Source organism: Falco punctatus, assembly GCF_963210335.1.
Source record: "Falco punctatus genome assembly, chromosome: 4".
NCBI classification, from domain to species: Eukaryota; Metazoa; Chordata; class Aves; order Falconiformes; family Falconidae; genus Falco; species Falco punctatus.
Window position 1 is genome coordinate 3134357 of NC_137583.1, and position 23248 is coordinate 3157604.

At 38.7% G+C, this 23248-nt stretch overlaps 1 protein-coding gene across 5 annotated transcripts in view; it reads left to right on the forward strand.

Moving 5' to 3' along the window:
• ATG7 (autophagy related 7) overlaps positions 1–23248 on the forward strand; it is a 122331-nt gene that overhangs the window by 83712 nt on the left and 15371 nt on the right. For 2 of the 5 annotated variants that reach the window (XM_080386144.1, XM_080386145.1), the window contains exons 19-20: positions 1092–1176; positions 1256–5708. The exons of 1 other annotated variant lie outside the window; for it this stretch is intronic. In XM_080386144.1, coding sequence (XP_080242270.1) covers positions 1092–1176; positions 1256–1578 — 408 coding nt within the window. In that variant the 3' untranslated portion in view covers positions 1579–5708. 2 more of the 5 variants (XM_080386147.1, XM_080386149.1) reach the window with 2 other exon arrangements.

The following is a 23248-nucleotide window of genomic DNA, read 5'->3' on the forward strand; positions in this document are numbered from 1 at the left end:
TGTCATTTGGCTTTAAAGATACTGTTGTTTTCCTGCTTGGAGGAAAATAATCTTAAATTGAGAGTGTGTCTTCCCTTGTTTGAAATTGTTAGTCTTAACTAAATAAAACAAACTCTTAACTCTTTGTTTTGACTGCATTTTTCCTCCTAGTCAAAATGTAAGATTACACCTGTCCATTGTTTCATTTACTATAGTGTTCGCTATGGTGTTGTTTATAGGGAAGTCACATCTTTGAATAGGTATTGAAACCTGGTTTCTAATTAAGATCAAGGTTAACTTAAAGAAAAGGGACACTTTGCAAAACAGCTCTGATTTTAAGTGATACAGGCTTCCTTTGAGTGGAGCTGAACAAAAATTATTCTGCTGTTGTGAAGAAAAAAACCCTTTAGCTGTAAACATCTGTAATTTTACAGAGCAATAGTCTTGACTGTGGTCTGTTCAACAGGAATGTGGTGAAGTGGCAAAATTTTTACTTTAAATTACCAGTGCAGAGAGCTCTTCATTCCGAGAGAACTTGCCGTAGAATCCTGATGAATAGGTTTGGTTTTAAAAGTGATCACATTCTACATTTTCACACTTGTGTCTGTTTTAATGTTTTTTTAAAAAAATAAACCCCCAAATCTGTTAGGGGGTGCTGCATTTGCAACACAATGTTTCTGTCTTTCTAAGCATGCAACAGTGTCAAATGTGGGGAAGCAAAAGGGTGAATTTAAACAGGAGGACACAAAGTCATTAGTTATTTACCGTTAGTTTACACGTACAGTATTTAATTTCACAGTAGCCAAGTAGACAACTGACAGGCCTCCCCAGGGTGCGTGGTGTTACAGCTAACATCTGGGTATTTATATGCAAGGGGTAAATGTTCATGCTTTTAGCCTTGATTTGTTTCTTGATGTGTCAAAAGGAGTTGCAGAGCTTGCCACCGGTTCTTTATAAGTGGGAATAGTTCATTGGAGAGCGAAGACGGTGACAGTGGTCCGGAGCTGAGGAGATACTTTAAAATGATGTGCATTCCCTTTACAGCTGCGTGCAAATTGTTTTAGTGATACTTGAGTAAATGAGACCCTAAGAGAGATTCTGTTATTTCACAGATGCCAGTAGACTGCTCAGGAGCCTGGGAGCTGTGTGGGATTGACTGGAGGAGAGCCAGTTCTGCCTGCTCTGCTGCTCCAGCAGGTCTGCCTGCCTGACAGCAGTGCTCTTCCTTTGGGGTGTGTGTGTGTGTGTGTGTTAACAGCTTCTTGCTCTCTTCAAGGACCCGGGGGCAGTGCACAGGGAAAACGGAGCCGGATTGTTCCAGAAAGCACATGGGGACAGCACAGCTGGAGCATGGGAGGTTCTGATTTGGTGCAAGAAAAAAGACTGTGCTTTTTCAGTGGGTTTTTTGAGCAAGTTTTTGTTGGTGTTTTTTTGGTTGTCTTTTTTTTTTTTTTTTTTATCCTGAGGGTGGTCAGATACTGGACAAGGGACAGGAAGAGGTTGAGGGATCTTTGTTCTTGGAGATCCTCAGATTTTAACTGGGCAAGGCCTGAGCCTGCTTGCCTTGACCCTGCTTGGTGTGGGGGTCACAGTAAATGACCTCCAGGTGTCCCTAACTTAATTTTTTCTATAATTCTAAGCAAAAGTATAGTAATTCTTGGAGACAAACACATACCAGGCATAAATCCCTCATTGTGCTCAGTTCTTGTATTTTACTAAGCTTGCACTTCTGAAAGTTTTAATCACAAGACTTGAACTACACCAAAATCTCATATTGAGCTTAAGCATTTAGGCGTACTTTTTAGTTAGCAGAAATATGAGTTGCCCTTGATTGTATTGCTTAGTGATTTTTTTAATACTGTTCTTACAAAAATAATCTGAAAAATTTAAATCATGGTTTTGAATGGAGTTGATGGCAGGGAAAGGTAAATGATTTTGCTACAGTAGAAACAAGACCTAATTTTGCAGATGGCTAAACATTCAGAAACTTTCTAACTTGCTTGTTTTTAAATACAGGTCATTATGTTAGAAGACAAGTATTGTCACCTGCATCAATTATTCATGAATACTCTTGAAATTGGGGATTGTGTTGACACATGCAGAAAAACCCCAACTTACTTTTTGCTAAACTTCAGCTTGATAATTATTAGAGCTATCTCTGGTCTGACAGACACTTTTCACATGTAGCAAAGCTGCTGTTTCTGTTTTACCGAGACAAGCAGTTTTGGAAAATAATTGCTGTTCCAAATACAAAAATAAATAAATAAATAAAAATCCTACTGAGCAATGTTGTTCCCATCTCTGTCTTCCTCTCTGGTGAAGTAATTTATGGTCCCAATTCTAGTGGTTTCTACTGCTAGGAAGAGACCAGGAATTTTTATAATTCTTGCATTTACTCTTTAATAGAATATATTAAGCCTCAGTCCAGTGCATGTTTGGGCATGATCGGACTGCCCAGTGCCTAAATTTTTGGAAGCAGAGCTGACCATAACCCTTCTTCTCACACTTGTCATCAATTTTTATTTAAGTTAATAACTATGTACCGTAAACCTAGGTTTTGCAACAATTTACCTTAAAAATAATTGTGCTAGGCCACATTATTGTTGGATTTAGAGGCCATGTTCACAGGTTACTTTCTGCCTTTAGACGCAATGTAGCTTATAACAGTGTTGAACAAGTCTAAACTATGTTGAAAGCATGTTTAGTAATAAACATACGAAACCAGTTTTGAACAAGTTGAAAAATTTTACAGGGAAGCAAAAGGGAGTTTTGCTATTGACTTACATATGGAGTAATGAGGTTCAAGCCTCCCTTGATCAGTTTGAAAACCACCTCAACTTCTGCGATTTTTAAGATAGACCAAGGAGAGTATCTTGACTGAATGATAGCAGTTTGGTGAGCTCAGTAGTTGCATCATTTCGTGAGCTCCATTGTGATCTATATAACCTGTTTTTCATACAAATCATGTGCAAGAGAAGTCATACACTTTAAAACAAATAATTATTAGACTGTGTTGAGAAACTGATAAAAAGTTTGTAATGTAACGTCTACAGCTGCAGTAAAAACTTCAGGAGTTTATAACACACACTTCTGTTTTGAAAGTGGACTGTTCTAATGAATTAACTTTTGAATTAATGGTACTAGTTGGTGTACTGATTGAAAATGTGACAATTTACATTTATCTTCAAAGTGATTAATGTACAGCATTATTTGAAAGTTCAGTATGATCCTATGCAGTGTTGAACAATCAAATTTATGAATGATTTGGGAACATTTTTGAGTCTCACAACATAAGTAAATGAAAACTGTTCTAGCTCTGCCTGCTGATAATAGAATATTGATTAGCTTAGTTTTTCTAAATTAACTGAGAATGAAGCTTTAAAAAATACAATTAGTTGTAAACTATAGCAGGTCTTGTTTAAGCTGTAGGTTTTTAAATCATATACAAAAGAGTAAAAGAAAAGCACAGATAATGTGTTCTAGCACATTAGTTTTTTGTGTCTCAGTATGAAATGGCTTTCAGTTTATTTGGCAGGCTTGTATTTGATACCCGGTTTGTGTATCTAAATGCAGTACATATGCCTACATCAATTTAAGTGCTGTAACTTTTTTATAATCAAGTAAAATAGTGAAAGAGTCTTAATTTTCCAAACTGATTTTCACAATGTCTTGCAGTATTGCATTGTGTACTCTTGAAATATGTAAATCATAAAACCAGTGTTAAAATCAGTTATTTATGTTTTCTGTGCTCTTGCTTAACCTAGCAATAGATACAGTATTTTGTAGAAACAAATATAATTGACTTCAGCTACTCTTAACTATCTGCCTTGGGCTACTAAATTAACTTTTCCATTCTCTGAATAGTTACCCTGACAAGAAGTCCCTCTGTTTCCTGTTCTTAGTTCTTGTCTGTGTGGATTGAACTGTGCAACTTAACATTAAAATGAGGTGGTGCGTGTTCCTTCCCAGTCATAAGACATATTGCCCTATTCCAGGAAACACCACCCACTATTGTTTCCAAGACTTTGCAGAACTTATGTACATTAGGTAATTTAATTGTGATACAGTAATTAAAACCAGAAGTTCTTTTGCTCCCCACAAAAACAGCGTTATGTTTTTTATAATATATATGCAAATTTTACAACCAATTAAAATATTCATGTATTTAGCATTGTTAGAAGTAGACACAAAAATATGTTTCAAAATTATATAGAAATGTTAACATACCTATATTGTTGATATCTCAACATAGAATATTTGGTGGTTGTTGCTGTGTGACTGGCTGTTAACCAAGTTAAGTCTAAGTATTCTTAGACGGGATAAACACAGTTGTTATTTTAAGTTAGCAATTCCTTATTAACAGAGCCATCCCTGTAGCTTTTCAGAATGTTGAATATTATTCACTGATTTCTTGCTAACCATCAGTTTACAAATGTAAGTCCTTTTTTTTTTCCTTCTTTTTTTTTTTTTTTACTTTATTTTCAGAGCAGTTTATACCTCTGACAACTTGATTTTAATCTAGCGTTTTAAGGAAAAAATTGTTTTTGCTTAGTTCTCAAATAAAAAGCCTTGTCATAATGGTAAGGAGATTTGAAGTTTAATTAAATATTAAAAGTAGAGAATTTGTGCTTGTCTTTGTGCCTGTAATGGAGACAGCAAGATGTGGAAATGGATATTTATAGTATACTTTCAGCTTTCAAAAGACTGTAGAAATTGAAATTCAGGAGACTTCATGCATGTAAATAATACCACAAAATATAAACAAGATTACAAGGAATGCTGGATTTTATTAATCTTTTAAAAACATGTCCATGCAAGATTTCTCAGAACTATGAAATGGTTGCACTAAGATTCTGCTTTCAGTTAATCTCTTCACCTATGCACCCTGCAAATGCATGGGATTGTATATATATAAGCAGTGGTTGCTACCTTTTCTCTTCTTCCTTCCTGGAAGCCTTCAGGTATCCTTACACCTCAACTTCTAATTCTGTCTGTAATTCTAAGAAACTGAAAGTAGCAAATTATCGTAGTATATTGTGTACTGAAAATATAAGAACACGGGGATAACAAGCCACGGTGGAAAAAAGTCTTATTTTCCACTTTAGTTATTACTTAGTACTTTTGGAAAGTAGTGATAATAATGCCCTTGACATTTTTTTTTTTACCTTGTTTTTCATTGAAGCACTAGAATTAATTTTTGAAAACTAAATATTGTTGCTTATCTTGAAAAGGATTCTTTTCTCAAGGGGAAAACCTTGGTAAGTTCATGAACTTCTTCCAACAGTAGGATTAAAATCTTGATGTGCCAGATTTATCAAAGACATTATTCCATTAGTGAAGATGAGAGAAGATGTGAATAGTATCTCAGTACTGCTAAGTCTTTACAAGCTTCTGATTCAAATGCTTGCATTAACAAGAATATTGTATAATGAAATCTGTAGAACATGTTGCAGCGCTGTATTACCTCTACCAAGGAGCACCATTGTGCATTTCAGCCAAAAAGTTATGCCAAATACTGAGATGAGTCTATGAGTCTGAAAATATTTTGATTGGCTATGTCTTTAAAATGTGTTTCAATTGATTTTATTAAGACTGGCATTCTTCCAAAACTGCTGAACAAACACTTTGGGATCTGATCCTTCATCGTTTAAATAAATGCCAAAATTCCAGTTAACTTCAAAGAGAATTAAGATCTAGTCACAAAAAGACACATTCTGATTTTATCTCATAAACAGGAGGGTCATGCGTGATTGTTTGAAAGACAGAAGTAAGGACCTGAAGGGCAGTGGCAGCTGGGTAAGCGAGTCTTCTTCATTCACATCGGCGCTGAGGGCGCGTAGTTGTTGGCTTGGGGATGGCGGCCTCATGCTAGACGTTGTCTCTCACTGGGCATATTGTTAAGCCATAAAGTACTAGCAGCTTGCATTCAACTAGCAAACTCCTTCGGTGTGTTCTGGTTGTCCAAATTATTGATTGCTTCTATCTTTTTGAATTGTGTTGATTCTCAGTCTTGAGTTTGAGATGTGGAACTGTTGTTAGCTAGTGATCATATAGCTGTGGCAGCCTAAGGAATAAGCAGAGCAAGGTCTGTAGAGAAGGTAGTATCTTGTATTGAGTTTACTGACATAGCTGGAAAAGCAAGGGAATCTTTTGACATACAACATTTGCATGCAAAATTTAAGGTGGCTGAAGCTGAATCACTTACTTTGACACTGAATAGTTTCTCCTTGGCTTCACTGTCATCCAGTCATTACCATTTCCCTTTTTTTTTTTTCTGTTGGGAACTGGTTTTAGATTCTGATTGTTCTTCAAAGGTAGGTCACTTTCCTAAGTCATTTCACGCTGCAAATCTGTAAACGGTTACATTGGCCATCCCTAAGAGCCTGCTAATCCGCATCAGTAGGCAAGAGTGAGCAAGGAGAGAGTGCGTTGGGCTGATTGCTCTGCCAAAGTCTACATCTCACCCAAGCTGCAGCCGGAGTTTAAATTTATCAGATGATTGGAGAGAAGTAAGTGGTCAGGCCTAAATGAGGGATGTGAGCTCAGAGGTGGTTTGATTTGATGGAAAGAGATGGATGATTTTATGAAAACTGTTTTGTTGTTTTGTACTTTGACGCTTATCGTATTCCAGACAGCTTTGGGTGCTTTTCATTTGCCTCAAGACTATTGGCTGTAATAAATTTTCTAGAGAATTTTGGATGAAAAAACCCTGTGTAAGTAGAGCTCTTTATTAACTTCCTCCTTCCAGATTCTCCACATCTCCTGTCCCCTCCTGTGTCTCGCTTCCTCTTCTGAGTAGGTGATGGCAGCTATAGCCATGTACAATTTTCTAGCGTAAACATAATTTTCCTCCATTACGCCAAGCCATGTACCTGGTTTTTTTTTCAGTTGCTCTGCTTTAGAAGATCATTATTCTTGCTTCTTCACGCTACTGTTCACAACTTGGTTAATATATGGTATCTGTAAGAAATTAACCATATAAGAATCATGACTTGAAGAGACGATCACAGATAGCTGACGCTTTATTGGTTGGTACTCTACTCAAAATACTTCGAATGTAGAGGTGTATCAATGAATAGGCCAAAAGATTTTGTTTGCAGGAAGGTGGGTAGCCAAAAGGACAGCCAGTCCGGGGGAGGCTTTGTGAGGGCACCGGTTCCATCCGTAGGCAGCGCACAGGGCTTAGACTGCAGCGGGAACCCAAGGAACAGAGTCCTGGTGAGCTTAAAAATGTCTTCGCAAAGGATGACATCATGACAGGAGTCCTGGGGCACTACTATAACATAGCTATTTAATACCAATGAGCACTGAAGAAAATTAGTTACATATAACGCCAATTTTAATGATTTTACTTTCTGCTGACAGTTCACGCGTAGTTATGTGATTGCTAGATGCAGTGCAGAAGAGGGGGGTAGGACAGTGTCTTTTGAAGACCGTCCAATATTTGCAGTGACATGTAACATGAGGCTGAGCCTGCCGTTTAACTTTACGAGGTACTAACGAATTTAAACACTCCAAGTTAGCTACTGTGTCTCAGCTTACTGATGGCAACATCTTACTGTCATCAGCGGTAGTCAAGATGTAAGAACATCCCTGGGGTGGTGTTTTGGTTTTGCTTTTTTTGTTGTTGGTTTTGGGGTTATTTGGGTGTGGGTGTGTGTGGGTGTGGGGGTGTGTGTGTGGTTGTGGGTTTGTTTGGCGTTTCTGTTGTTTTGGGTTTGTTTTGGTGTGTTTTTTTTCCCCCCCAGAAACCCTGGTATGGTTAATTGAAAGCTATTTGTGTAACAGAACTTAGCTCCAGTAATTACCTCTTTTTATTACACGATGTTTAGGAGAACAGCTAATGTTAGTAAAGATAGTTAAGACAGACTCAATAACCGGTGGTAGACAAGCTTGGTTTTTTGCATTTCAAAGTTGGAATATACAGGTATTTGTGGGGAGAATGTTCTTAGCATCTGAAGACCCAGGTTATAGGTAAGGGTTTCTGCTTTTTGAAGGCTAGCTTCTCTCTGGTTAAACAAACCAACAAAACAGAATGTTTTTTCTTGGAGCTAGAGAAGGGAATTTCATTCAGCTGGGAAGACAGCTGATTTGCCTTGGGGCAAAATGTGTGAAGAAACAGTTGTCCAAAAAAGGAGAAGCACTAGGGAATAAAGTAATTGAAATTGCCAAATAAGAGTTTATAAATAAAGTATGTGAAAGCTTACTGTACATAAACTAAAGAAAATTTTAGATTACTGCATGCTATGTAATATCTTAAGGGGCTCATTAAGCTCACTTACTGGTTTTGCATTCACAGCCTTATTTCAGGCTTTGTACTATGTCAGAACATTTTTGCCATGTTCCATAAGTGTATGCACGTCATATAAATATAAAGGATCTAATTTTAAAATCAGTGTTATGTGGATTTTTCTTGAGTATATTTTGACTGTATTTGTTTGAGCATTTTCTGGTCATAAAAAAATTAATGATGGCATGAGTCAAAACACTTAAAAATTCAAATTGACGTTGCAGTATTGTGAACTCCCTTTGAATTTTGCAAATTGCTGAAGCATGCTCTCTACAGATCTGAACAATGTCTCCAATTACAAACGTTTCTTCTGAGGCAGTGGAATAAATCTTCAAGATGAAGTTACTGTTTAGACTTTCTGTTCTGGCTCTTGGTGAACACTTATGTGCATCTTTGTCATGAGTTTATTATATTTGAAAAGTCTTATTCGGGTGTAATTTGGATGCTCTTAGGTACTGTGATAAGCCTCTACAGTCTGTCGGGCTTGCAGGTCTGTCTGTCCCCATTTCAAATTTATATGCTGTCAAAAACCAGTATTCTGCTTCTGAAACTGAACATCTGTTGACTCTAACTTTGTGGGAGAAAAAAATCTCCTTGCTTTATATGTGTAGGCCAGCATAAAGCGTAGCATTTTGGTTTTGTCTCAAGAAATTGTCGTCTTTTATTTCTTTGTTGGTTGTTTCTTTTCACTGTTTATGAAAAAAGAAAAGACTGATTAAATAAGCATTGAATGTATATCAAAGAACATAGAATTGTTTCCAGGGACATTTCTTCATCTTTATGTTGGAGGAATAATTATAATGAATTTGATCTGTAATTGCTGCCAGAGCAACAATTCTAAGTCTAGTCAACATAGAGAGGGTAAAAAATACGGTGGGATAAGTCTGGGCTTCCACTGGAGAGAGAAATTCTGTTCTTACTTGCCTGGAGTTAGCTACAGAGCTTTCCCCATCGCACATACCATGCGCCCCCCAGTTTTGCTCCCCCCGCCTCCTATAGCCATAAGCACTTTGTCATGTTGACACTGGCAATCGAACTGTCTTGCTTTGAGTATGAAAGAACTACTTTTATCATTTCTAATATGCAGCCTAGGGCCAAAACAGACAAAGCAATTTTGAAGGACTAGGTTCAGAGGGAGGCTGGAATTCCCATTGTACAGCCCTTGGGAATATGACTTCAGTAACCAGCTCTGAAGCATTATTTATCATAATGACAACTCTTGGTCTGTCCATACTGAGTCAGCTGAGTTCCAGGCTGTTTGATGGTAACTAGCTCGTTGCCATCGGTCCTTAAAAAACAAAAATGGTTTGTTATGATCAGAGCTGTCAGGAGACACCTATATTGTGTAATCTGGTTCTTAAACTTCAAAAATAATTTTATTCCATATTTCTTAAACAGGTTAGTCTGGATTGTTGCTTTGACACTTCCAAAGAAAAAAACTAATCTTCAGGCAAATGTAGCGTCAATACTGAAGCCTGCTTTCTATCAGGGCATATGTGTCACTGATACCTTTTCATGTCCGGGGTTTTCTCTTTTATTAAGTCCCATACAGCACTGTCTCTGAAGACCGTGTCTGCTTTGTCCATTGTTTTACCTGTGTTTCTTCTGAAGGAATTCTTTTATTCTAGCACCTCTTTGTTCTTTATATTGTTATTCACCCTAAGCTTTTTGATGTCTCCCCATCCGTGCTTCTTGTGACCTAACTTTCAGCTTGTCTTAAAAATCATTTCACTTGTTATCTCTCTTCTTTTGAACTCTCACCACCACTGCTGTCAGCTTTCTGGCACCTTTCTTTTATGCTTCCAGTCTGTAGTGATATTAGAACCCCAGTTAATACTTTTTTCATCTTGGTTTCTGTGAAACACTTCTCATAAATCTCCTTTAACTCATTTTTCATAGAGCCATCACCAATAATCAGACAGCCTAAATACATTTATTCTTCGGTCTCATTGCTGCTTGATTTCATCCATTTAGCTGCTGCCCTTTTTTGAGATGCATCTAGTCTGCCTTTTTGGTGTGGTTTATAAATCAAGGTGACACCACCATTTTCTCAAACTAACAACGGTTGCCTTTAGTAATACAAGCATGCCATGCTATGTAAGTCAAGGAACATAACTGTATCACCTTTGCTACATTGTCCCACTCATCTAATGTTTTTTAAGTCCAGTTTACAAGCATGAAAAAATGCAATAATTATTCCATTCCCCATTGTCTTTTAATAAACCTTGACTCACTGCATAATTTTCCGCAAGTTTTTATGGTACTTCTAATCTTTGTGCGTGAACTTTTATAATTGGAATAACTTGGAACTTGTTCTGCCTTTTGAGTGATTTGTTGTTTTTTTCACTACTTCTTGTTAGCAGCAATGCTATAATTAAAAAAAAAAAAAATCCCCATAATGAAATAATGCAATGTGTCTGCCCAGCTGTGTACTTGGTCTCGATATGAATTTCATTTTATATTGGAGTAGGAAGAGTGCTAGTCTAGAGATAAATCCCTTTTTGATTGGCTGCTTTAAATAAAGCAAACAGAGTTGTTTCTAAGCTAATGTCACTGATGTTATCGCTGCCCCAGATTAAAACTTGACTGCAGCTTGGAGACATCAGTGGAGATACATAATTCCTTTTATTGAACCTGGTCTTATAAATTTTTTTACTTGTGAAGACCAAATCCTACTCAGTTATCTAATGAGACATAAAGCCTAGGCATAATTTTCTGTTCTGAAAGGTTGGAATTTAAAATAATTTAAACTATTTACTAAATTTATTTGTATGTATTAGTTCAGATTTTGTTTAAGTATGTATAAATAATTTAAGCTGCCACTTGATGCTGTCTTTATCACCTGCAAGGCTGAAAATTCTCCAGAATGCAAAATTAAGCTGAAAGGAGTTTTTTTTCCATACAAATAAAACATTTCCTCATGGTTCCACACTGGCCCTTCTCTGTATGGAACAGAATCAATATACCTTTGGGTTCTGTGAGCCATACCATGCCCTAAATGAGACAGAGCGAGCCAAGCATAGTAAGATTTGTATGCTAATTTGTGTATGGTTTAGTTTAATGTTTTGCTGGTTGTCTGGACCTTAGCACAGTCTTGTGGAGCAAGATTGACCCACATCATGAAGCTTCTCTTTACAAACTGGCATTTCACATGTTGTTTCCTAATCAGCCTATAGATACATCTTAAAACTCTTCCTTCCAATAACACAATACAGCTAAAAGAGAGCGTGTGCGTTGAAAATTGAAGTAACACTGCCAAAGCAGGAAAACAATGTTTGGGTCTTTGTAGAGCCCCAAACTGCCCTTACTTCTTGCACATCTGATTTATGTGAGGTCCACCTCAATGCTGTTTCTGAATATCTCTGTGTCTCATGCAACATGTTCTGTAGGTGAATAGCTTTTGGCTCTTCTGGAATATGGACTGAAAAAATTTACTAGAGTATCTGTCCTCTTATCTGCCACATCCTTTTATAAATGAAAAAGCAATGTGAATTCATTGACCAGTTTCAGCTGCTGCCTGTCCTATTTGCCATGCTGTGGTTCCCTGTGTGTTTTAAATATATTATTGCTATCCTCAGTGGGCACTGACACTTTGAATGTGCTTGTTTTGAAATTTCACTGAGGCATACTTAGACTCTTACAAAATCCCTCCCAGACATTAGTGTGTGTTGGCACTGCATGCCTACTAGGACGCCGAGATTGTTTCTCTGATTGCTCATTTGTGAGCTTCTATTAAAAGATTACTTGTCCGTTAGCCAGGTGTATGGCCAACCTGTGCAGTGGTGTCTGTATGCGTGTGCTCTGGCTGGAGGAAGGGGGTTTAAAAACGAGCCTGGAGAACTGGTTGACCTATGTGGAAACAGACTGCACAGATGTGTTGTAATATCCTCCCCTCTTCAGCAGACATGACTAAACAGACTTTGTCTGCTCAGAACAATTAAGATGTTTGCCAGTGTGTGCAGGGCCCCATGCAAGTTCCAGCTTGTTCCCAACTGGTAGAGGAGTTTTTCAATTTGTGCAAAAATATTTTAGCTGTTTGGGTTTTCTTCATTTTAGGGTTTACTCAAGAATTTTAACTTTTCAAGGAACACCTTAATCGCTGCATAAATGGAAACACTTCCAGTCTTTGGATTTTTCTAGTTTTTGTAATTCCCTGGAAGCAGTACTTAAAGCCAAAAAAGTAAACCTTGCTTTGTATGCAAACAAAAGTAAGAAAAGCCATCAATGTTTATTCATGACCACAACAGGTTTTGTGTCATCATGACTCACAAAAAGAATCTGAGAGTCTCTGCTCAGAATTTTGCTTTAATACGGAGGCTCATGAATGTATAGTTTAGAGCTCGAGTGATACCCCAGGATGCAGATGGAGCCGAGGACTGACGCTGTGTAACTGATGTCAGGGAGAGCTTTTTGCTATTGAATTAAATAAGACAAGGAATGGGGAAGTCACTAATAAAAGCTCTGAGAGAAATAAGATTAAGCTTATCATGCTGAAATAGGGTATTGCCCCAGTGGAAGTTGTTATCGGGGTGTGATTGGGCTGGGTGCTGCCCCTGAAGGTTGGCTTCCAGTGGGAACAACCTCTGCTGTCCTGAGAGCGGCGTCGGCGTCATTTATCTGCTGAGGTAGGCTGACGAACCAGATGCGTAGAGTCTTTTCTCCGTGGCAGACCTGTTCCCTTTAGGCTTCCTACTCTCAGAGCAGTCTCGTGTCTTACTTGGCAATTACAGACATTTTCTGAAGCTCGTGAGTTTAAAGTATTGAACGCTCTTCAAAGAAACCATCACAGAAAATGAAGCATACAGATCCAAACCTGAGATATGATTAACGGGCTGGGTTTTTTTCCTTCCCTTAGTGTTACTGGTTACCGTTATGGAACTTTTTGTGCTGTTAAATTTTTAATTGAGCTGTATTACTACAAAGACAAAGGAATACAAAAGTTCCCATGAGCAGCCACATCCTTACATCACCAAAGTCACCCAGAGGAACAATATTTAGATACCAGGTTAGCAGGAAATGACCACATCTGACTGTGGCAGAAATCACTTAGTCTTTCAGAAACCTTTTGAACTAGAAAACAGTTCCATGACTTTTCAAAGAAGACTCATAAAGCATGTATTTGTAATAAGTATTGACTATTTGTTCTATATGAAAATAATTTGATTCTGTTTGGTTAAAACTTTGTTACCTGCATTTTTCAGCTGGAAATGGAACTTCCCCATGCTGAGCAGCACATGAAAAAGAAATGCCATCCCCTCTTTCTTTCGGTAATCCCCCCAAGTCCCACCAACAAATAAGTCTTTAAAGTAAATAAGATTCATTTAAGATGTTAAACCTGTTAGAGGCTGTAGTTGTCATAATGAATATTAAGTCATCTGAGTAACATAATAATGTTAATACAACTGAAATTATAATACCTAACTACCAGTTATTCAATAAATTACAGATTTGTAGAAAATTGTGACTGGAAGGGAGCTCTGGAGGTCATCACATCCACCTTCCTCCTCAGTGCAGGGCTGAACCTGGGGGCGGCTTGTCCCAGTGCTTAACCGCTGTCACTTGACAATTTTTCCTTAGGTCCAGGCAGAATGTCTCTTTTTACAACTTGTGCCCAATGCCTTTTATTCTTTCTGTATGTGCTACTCAGAGGAGTGTTGTTTTCTGATTCCACAGCTGATTACTTGCTGGAACAGAGAGAAAATACTTTACTAAGAAGTTACAGCAGTATCTAACATGGTGAAGTTTCTATGCTGTTTACTCCCTGAATTCCATGGTAAACCTTTATGTTCAATGCTAAAAGCTAGTTTAAATCAAAGTTGAGCAAAATAAACTTAAAAATATGGGGGGTTCTTCTGTTACTTTCTTGTTGGATAGAGTAACTGAAGGGAATTACTGAACTGATCTTCTGTCTTGTAGAAGGAAGGAATCCCTTTTTTAAAGAAAATCATTCATTTAGGTGAAATATATGTGACTAGGAAGATTCTTCCTATTTCTTCAAAGCTTGCCTTATCTGAAGAGCGCACTGATAGAGTGCTGATTCATAAAAATCACAATTCTAAACGAGCTTATTCTTTCAGTTATAGCTGTATATATCTGGGACAATTTATAAAGGTTGGCTATGCCAAGTTTTGTTGACTACATAGTCTTATCAGTGGAAGAAACAGCTCGTGACTTTGAAGATGAAGGAAAACTTTGTTTCATCTTTACAACGGAACTAGGTCGTGGATCATTATATTAATTGTGCAGAGGGGCAATGAAGAAAATAGTTCCTGCTTTTAATATCCTGTTTTAAGTCCCCTCCGAAATGAAATTGCTGTCTTTAGTAGTTTGGAGCTTACTCACAAATTCTACTTGAACAGCAAAAATTTTACTGTAGCCCATCGCTTGTTTCTTTGATTCCTGAATGTGGTTGATTTAGCTTTCAGAAATATCAAAGAACAAGTTATCAACTTATCTATCGTATGATTTTGGTTGAGAATTCATCCCCTGTGGATAGGTCGGTGTGGGAGAAAGCCCCATAGCGACTGATGAAATAGATGAGGGAACAACAGAAGCTTTCCTTAACGGCAGAATGACACGCAGTCTGGAACTTAAGACAGGAGTTGGCTCGAGCTATGCAGTTAAGTAACATACAGTTCAAGAGTTTGTGACAGGTGGGAGATGTGCTGCCAGCATACACACATGCACAGATTGGCAGTTGCAGTAACAGACGTAGATGGTAGATCTGTGCTATGCATGGGATGCTTGCAGCCAGCAGAACTCTCAGGACAGTGAGGAGACATGGGGAACCTAAGGCATAAGGGATATGGGCTTGAACAGGGACTTCTGCACAAATAGGATTGTGTTTATGATACGGTTCAAAATCTTCTTAGATGTGTAGCTCAAAGAAAGGCGGACTGGAACATCCAGGATGGTTTGCGTTACCAAGAGGAGAAAAAAGGAGAGGATTTCAAAGGCAGAAGTGACTGGTGCTTGCTACCACTGCCTTGTGTACCGTTAGGGAGAAACCAAATGTGATTTATGTCTTTTCAAACTCCTTTTCTCTGAGGTTTTTACTTTTGTAGTGTCTTAGACCACAACCTGGGTATGATGTGACTCTAATTCAGATTTAGCTTGTTAGAAAGTATTTTCTGTTACTCATAATAAAAATCAAAATGGGGAAAAACATCCATCCCTGATGTGGACAAACCCAAAATCTCAGTTCCTTGTTACAACAATTTTTATTTTTTTTTTGTACTGTTATGAGGAAGAAGAACTGTTTTGATAGGATAGTATTTAATTTATCACATGAGAAGAGAAATATTAGAATTACATAAGAGCTTTTAAATAAATTTTGTAATGAAGTAGCAGGTATTCAAAAGGGTTAATCCAAAAGAGGTGGTCAGCTTTATAGAAAATAGAAAAACTGCATCACTTTTCTGAGCTCCCAGTGAGGATGCTTTGGAATAATACTACTCCCAGGAAAACCATACGTAGTGTTTAATGTTTTTTGTGGGGTTGTTCGTGGTTTTTTGTTTTGGGGTTTGTTTTTTGGTATGGGGTTTAGGTGTGTTTTTTGTTGTGTTCTTTTTTTTTTAAGTCTTTGGCATTATACAATAGGTGAGTGCAGCACTGGCATTTTGTAACAATATTCCATCGAGCCAAAAAAGGTTATGAAAATTTGGTGTTAAGTCAGAACAGATAAGAATGAGGCGATTGCAATGGAGTTGCAAGCCAGAATGCAGCTTGTCAGTGAGAGCGGTGCAGCAGGAGTATACCAGTTTACACAAGACAAGATCCATGTTTAAGGAGCAGATCATACATTGCCAAAGCAAAGACGTGATCAAAATAGTGCTTGTAAGGTGTTTATTTTGGATAAAATAATTTGTCTGAGCCCCACATTGTAACTCTTCAACGCAGTCTTATGTTTCTCAAATGTAGACCCAAGCATTTAAATTAACATCATTATGAGAGTGCTCCCCAGATACTTTTTTTTCCTGTTTAAAAAGAGGAGTTGCAAACAATAGATTGTTTGTTATTTATAGAGTACCTCCTGTGTTTTGGTTTATATCAAGTTTTCAGTTTTCCCCAATGCAATATATATATAATCACCTGTTCCTTTAAATTGCTGTTCATTATCAGTTCTGTAAGGGATTAGCTTTACAAACTGAGGAAAAGGAATCATTTTATGCACTACTGAAAAGAAACCCGTTTTTGCAGTGCAGTATGATCTTAAACATTTATAAATGAGTCTGACCTTGGTTTCGGATATTGCCTGAGGAGGTGTCACTGGCAGCGTGTTGTCAAACTGCTCCTGAGCCTGCGCCGCATGGCGCGGGGGGCTGTGCACAGCGCTGCGTCCCGCGCGCTTCCTTGCGCTGGGGGCATCTCTCTGTCGCCTGGCATCCCTTGGCTGGGGCGGCCTGCTGGGGATCGCAGCAGGAGGGGCTATCCCTGCAGGCCCTGCCGCATTTTACAGTTTTGTGTTTGAATTAAAACACTTCATTGTTCAAAATTAGGCAGAACAACCACATAAGCGTATTCCACTTCTTTCTCTGGGGGGGAAGAGGAGGTGTTGAAGTGAAAAAAAATGGGGTAGTTAATGTAAATTTAGTGCCACAAAGAACTAAAGTGTGTTTTCATAGTGCACGAGATCTGATGCTTGTTTTAAGATGAATTTTGTGGAAAATTCATTGAACAGCCTTGCTTTCTATTCTCGTTCTGGAAACATACTGATTATATTTGCCGCCCTGCAATCAGACTTTTAAAAGTAGTTTCTCATTCTGCCTTTCACAGTTGGATTAACGTGCTCTTTCTGCGGTCCCCATTGATCCCAGAAACTCAGTGTAATTACAATCATATAATAGGCAAAAAGATCAAAGTAATCCCAGATGGGGTGGGGGTGGGGTGGTTGTTGTGTTCTGAGCCAAAACAAGCTGTTTGGCTGACAAGCGCTGGGAAGCCTTTACTGTAGCACATCTGCAAGGTGCCCTGCGTTACAGGGATGCTGCTTGCTTGGTGTTCCTGTGGTACTGCCAAAGTGCTTTGCTAAGCTGGGCTAGACTGGATGGACGTGTAATAAAGAGATTGTTTTGTCCCAGGTAGATTACATTGGAGGGGCTGTGTTTGTTTCTTTTCATCAGAGCACTGGGTTACAAATAATGAAGTGCAGCAGCATGGGTTTGAGTTTGAATTGGTGACCGATTTGCTGCACCCAAAGACACAAACCGCTTTGCATGGTCATGCCATCTCCCAACAGTTTGTGCCTTCAGGCTGCCGTAAGGTTCATTTGCCATCAGGAGCTTGTTGCAGTATTGCTTTCGTACTGCATTCTGGAAGTGAGAAAAAGCAACAGGAGAGCAAGTAGGATTCCACTTTGTTAAAGCAGGTCTAGCATGACAGATAAAGGGGAAATGAGAGAATTGAATAAGGAGATTTGATAAAAGAATTTGCAAACAATCTGTTAGTCCAACAGATGTTGAAATGATGTGGTCAGAAAATCAAAAGCAATTTTGAAAAGAATCCAAAGAGTCATGCAAGACCCTCCTAGCACAAAGTCTCTGCACAATATCGTCAGCTTGTTTGTTCAGTTGTTTCCATATTAATGGAAGTGTTATAAAAATAAATCTGATACTTGTACATGTTTTCAGCTGAATCCGGGTTGGACACGTAGTTTCAGAACTGTTTCCCGAGTCACTACATAGGTTTTTAAGTGGACTTGAGGCTGCCTCTGTTACTTAGAAAATTGTGTAACGTATGGACGTAGCACGTGCTTGAAGAGTGAGGCAGTGTGCTTGGAGAGGTCTGCTGCTGCCGATGCACCTTCTGCCTTCTCGTGGGTTTTTTCTGGCCATTTGAAACAAGAGGGGTTTAGTAGAACTAAACTACAAACCTGATCTGCCTGCTGTATTTCTAGAGCGTCCATACCTTAAATATCTAAATATTTTACTGGTTGTGCTTTTATACCAATGCTTGCAGTTTTCTGGATAATATTTATTTTTATCCTATTTGATAACTGAATGGGAAAAGTTACACGTAGGATTTTAATAATAATCTGGCATGTAAGGTGTTACTACAAATGCATTTATCTTCTCTAAGTTTTTGAACTATCTAACGTGGAATAAATCAGATAAATGCATAAATTATACTGCATTGGAAACCATCTTCCTTTATTCGTTTAGTTTTGGGTAGTGTCTTCAGAAATTATTTTAGTTTCTAACTATATGAAGAGCATTCTTTCTGCGTAAGAGGAGAGAGGAGAAAGTTTTCCATAACTTCTTGATGCCTGCTCCGCAAGATAGAAATATTGTGTATACACCACATGTATCTCCATGGAAGCAATGATGAGATTAGTGAGCTTGCTGGATAAATAAAAATTTTAACAAATGAATATTTTGATTGCTTTTCAAGTTTTCTATTACTTATGTGTTATATACAGTACACTAGAGGAAATAAAGATGTGTACAACATGTGCATGGGAGATGACATAACTGCATGTGTGAAATCTGCGTTAGTTTTTTCTGCGAAATATTATTTTCTGAAAATGTGAATTGAGCTGAAAAGGATCCATATTATTCATTTTGGAATTATTTAGACTAATGCATATTTTGTTTGTCTTTGGCAGCTAAACTTTGTGAAGAGGGAGTAGTGTGGTTGATTAAACAAGAAAATACTGTAGGCATAGGATTGAAACGTGACTCATATCTGAGTTAGGTGATGTTTAATTATTTTATTGTTATTATTTTAACAATAATTTAAACATTAAAATAATTATAGTATTTTGTAATTATAAATATATATTTTGTATATTTATGCATAAATATAAATTATATTTATATTTATAAATACAAAATAATTAAAAAATTAAAAATATTATTATTTTAACAATACTTTTTGATTCTCTGTCCCATCTGAAAATGGTCTATGTGCTTCGATCAGTCAATACAGCTCCGAGGATTTCTGTGGACCTTTTTTTTACTTGCAGAACTTGGGAAATTTTTGGAAAATGAGCGAGAAATTTTTCCAGTTCTGAAGGCTCTTCATAACATTTGGCAGTCGCCTTTTGTCATATGACATGTTTTGCAAATTCCGATCTTAGTTCCTTCTCCCACTCAGCTCCCTGTCTCCATGAAGAGTGGTGAGATGATTGATTCTTCACAGGGGCTGTCGGAACGCACGTCCAGGAACGTGTTCCCTGTCTGACCAGCCATTAGTTACAGCCTGAATTTCTTTTGAATATAAGGATTATCAGGTTTATTAGGTGAACAGAACTGTACCTTTATAACTTAGTATCTTTAAGCTGCTGAAAATATTTGAAGTAGAGCAGTCTTCTGTTCCCAGTACGAAGGTGTTGCTCTGTCAACCATGCACATGTGCTATAAAGAAGCGTTGCAAGGACGATGATGATGGATGGCATGTTTATGGCTATGTCGTGGGTGTGGACTGATCTCATGAAGATGATCCTTGTTTCAAGAGACTATTTAATTTTATGGTTGGAGGTAAAGTGAAACACTGGAGCAGGATTCTTAGAGAGGCTGAGAAATCTCAGAAATACTTAAAACTCAGCTGGACAAGATCCTGAGCATCCTGATCTGGTTGGCCCTGATTGAAGTTGAAAGTGTGGACAAAGTGATTTCCAGAGGTATCCTCCAGCTGAGCTGTGACCCTGTATGGGAAACACCAAGTGGACCTCAAGTATCATGTCATATAATCTCTTTATTGTTTCTGAATTGTTTATTTCTGAAATTCAGCTGAATAGCTTGTGTAGTTAAACCGCTGCTCTCTTTTTGCTCAGTAACTAACAAACGTTTGACTCTGTATGACCTCAAAGCTGATTTTGGGTCCTAGACAGCAGTCATGCAGCACCGGTGAGTTAAAAGGATGTAGCGGAACACGGCAAGCTATTGATCTGCAGCAAAACACATACAGTCTGTGTAGCTGGACTGGCATAGACCTCAGATGTATAAATGGTCTTAATTATTCTGAGAGATACGTTTGTGTATATGATCCAGATTTCCAGTCTGAGGCTGTGAAACCCATGAGAGTCAGTTTGCGCTTAAATCTACATTGTGGCGGGGTTTAAAATATTTTTTGGGGTGATTTTTATTTGTGATTTTGGATTTAGAAATGTAGCGAATATAGACTTACGCATATTTTTATTTTTAATGTAAAAACTGGGCACATCAAAGGAGGAAGATGATAGAAGAATTCAAATGCATGTATCTATATACTATAGTGTTTTCATTTGCATTTCAGTCAAAGGGTTTCTATCAGACCTAGCCATTACTATGATGGTATTTACATTAATTGTGGCTTCATTCAAACAGACATTCAGTTTAGATAGTTGCCTTTTGGTGGTAGTAAAACAAAGTTTAAAATCCCCCACAAAATAGGATAATGGCAATCATCAAACCTGCTTGGTGTGTGGGGGTAGTTGTTTGTTTTCACACTTGTTTGTTTTCAGTTTTTAAGAGCCTGAGGAAAAGACTTAATAGTAGAAACTCTGCTCTTAGGTATACATCATTCCAACAACTCAAGTGCTGTGCCCTGAAAAATGGTGGGTTTGGCTCCAAAGTGCTTTTAGAAGGGGAAAGAAATTGGTTTTGTATTTGTTTGCTTCTCTGCTTTGTTTTTCCCCTCATAAAACAAGAAACAATGGAAGGAAATGGGTCTGATGCATTCTTACAGAAAAAAAAACTAGTATGCTTTTTATTTTGTTTCTTTCCTTGTGTTGTTTCATTAACCTAGTCATGTAAAAAAAACATTTTATGAGTGTTTTCATGTAATATTCTGATGAATACATAGGAAAACTGCTATAAAAACAGAAGGGAATAATTACTGCCCAGTGCTACTGTTTGTATATCTGTTTGGAACGTATTACGAGAGGATATTAAAAAGGCTTTCTAGCTAAAAGTTTACACTGTAAACAAATACTTTCTGTATTGTTTACTTGCCTTTTTCTGTTTTATTCTTAAATATACCTTGCAAAGTATTTGGAATCTTCAGGTGCTAGTTCTTGAAGACACATGGAAAATGCTCTGGTTTCACGTCCAGGAGAGAATCCTGCTTTCAGCTGGGATGGAGTTAATTTTCTTCTTAGTAGCTAATACAGTGCTGTGTTTTGAATTTAATATGAGAATAATGTTGATAACAAACTGATGTTTTTAGTTGTTGCTAAGTATTGTTTATACTGAGTCAAGGACTTTCCAGTTTCTTGGGCCCTGCCAGGGGAGGGCTGGAGGGGACACAGCCGGGACAGCTGAGCCCAAGGAGCCAAGAGGATGTGCCATACCACAGACCATCAGGCTCAGGATGTAAACTGGGGGGAGCTGGCTGGGAGGGGCTGGTGGCTGCTGGGGGGCTGGCTTGGCATCGCTCCGTGGGTGGTGAGCAATTGCATTGTGCATCACTTTTTTTGTTTTTTCCCCTTCCCTTTTGGCTTTTATTCCTCTCTCCCTCTCTCAACTTTTCATTTCAGTTGTTGTTGTTGTTATTAGATATTTTATTTTAATTATTAACTTGTTCTGATCTCAACTCTTGAATTATACCTGCTTTTCCCTGATTCTAAACCCCATCCCACTGGGTGGGGGAAGTGGGCGAGTGGCCGCATGGTGCTCGCTTGCCAGCTGCGGTTAAACCATGACAGATGGTTTAGGCTGGTATGGACCTTAAAGACCATCTAGTTCCACCCCCCAGCCCAGGTCGCTCCCAGCCCCATCCAGCCTGGCCTTGGGCACTGCCAGGGATGGGGCACCCACAGCTGCTCTGGGCAGCCTGGGCCAGCGCCTCGCCACCATCATAATGAAGAATTTCTTCCTAACATCTCATCTAAATCTGCCCTCTTTCAGGTAAAGCCATTCCCCCTTGTTATGTCGCTACCTGCCCTTGTAGATAGTCCCTCCCCAGCTTCCCTGTGGCCCCCTTAGGTACTGGCAGGTGCTGTAAGGTCTCCCCGGAGCCTTCCCTTCTCCAGGCTGAACAGCCCCAACTTTCAGCCCGTCTTCACAGGCGAGCTGCTCCAGCCCTCTGGTCGTCTTCGTGGCCTCCTGTGGACTCGCTCCAACAGGTCCGTGTCCTTCTTATGTTAACGCAGCACTGCAGGGGAGAGGTCTCAGGAGAGCGGAGCAGAGGGGCAGGTTCCCCTCCCCCGCCCTGCTGGCCACGCTGCTTCTGGTGCAGCCCAGGGCACGCACGGGGGGCTCTCTGGGCTGCAGGGGCACATTGCCAGGCCATGTTGAGCTTCTCATCCACCAACACCCCCAAGTCCATCTCCTCAGGGCTGCTCCCAGTCCATTCTCCACCCAGCCTGTATTTGTGCTGTACTGTGTGTCTGAGCTGGCTAAGCCCATGTGCTAAGGCACTTGCTGCATTTGCCTGTTGTCCGACTTTTGCAGTAATGGCTCAAATGTAGATAGGTCAAAAGGAAGTATAAAGTCCATCTTGGAAGAGGACATTCTCAGAAAAAAAGGATACAAAAATTGAGTGATCATTAAAGGGGTGGAAAATCAAATTCAAGACACCTGTAGCTTGATAAAATGATAAAATGAAAGGCATCAGAGGAGGAAAGGTGATGGCAGGATTCTTAAACATGCTGCAGCTGGCAAAGTGGAAGTCTATAAGGTGATTTTGAGAGAGGCAATGTTTGCATTTTGTATGAAAAGTGAGGCCACTCATGAGAACTGTTCTATACATCTATTCAAGATAAATGAATACAGGAGGAACTCAAAGAATAATAGTTGCTGTTCATTGAGATCAAAATGAGAATGCCTCGTGACCTTGACCTTTTAAGCTGTGGGTATGGGCTGAAAATACAGAATTTTGGAAAGGCTATAAAGGGAAAACAAGCATCAACCAGGGGCACCATCATTAAAAGAAAGTAAAAAGTTGATGGAGTTGAATTTTTTGCAAGATAGTAAACCACTCAGACAGGAAAGGCTGTGAAGGCAGGGACAGAAAAAAGGCACTTACGGAGGTACTAGGGTTGCCAGGAATTTGTCAGCC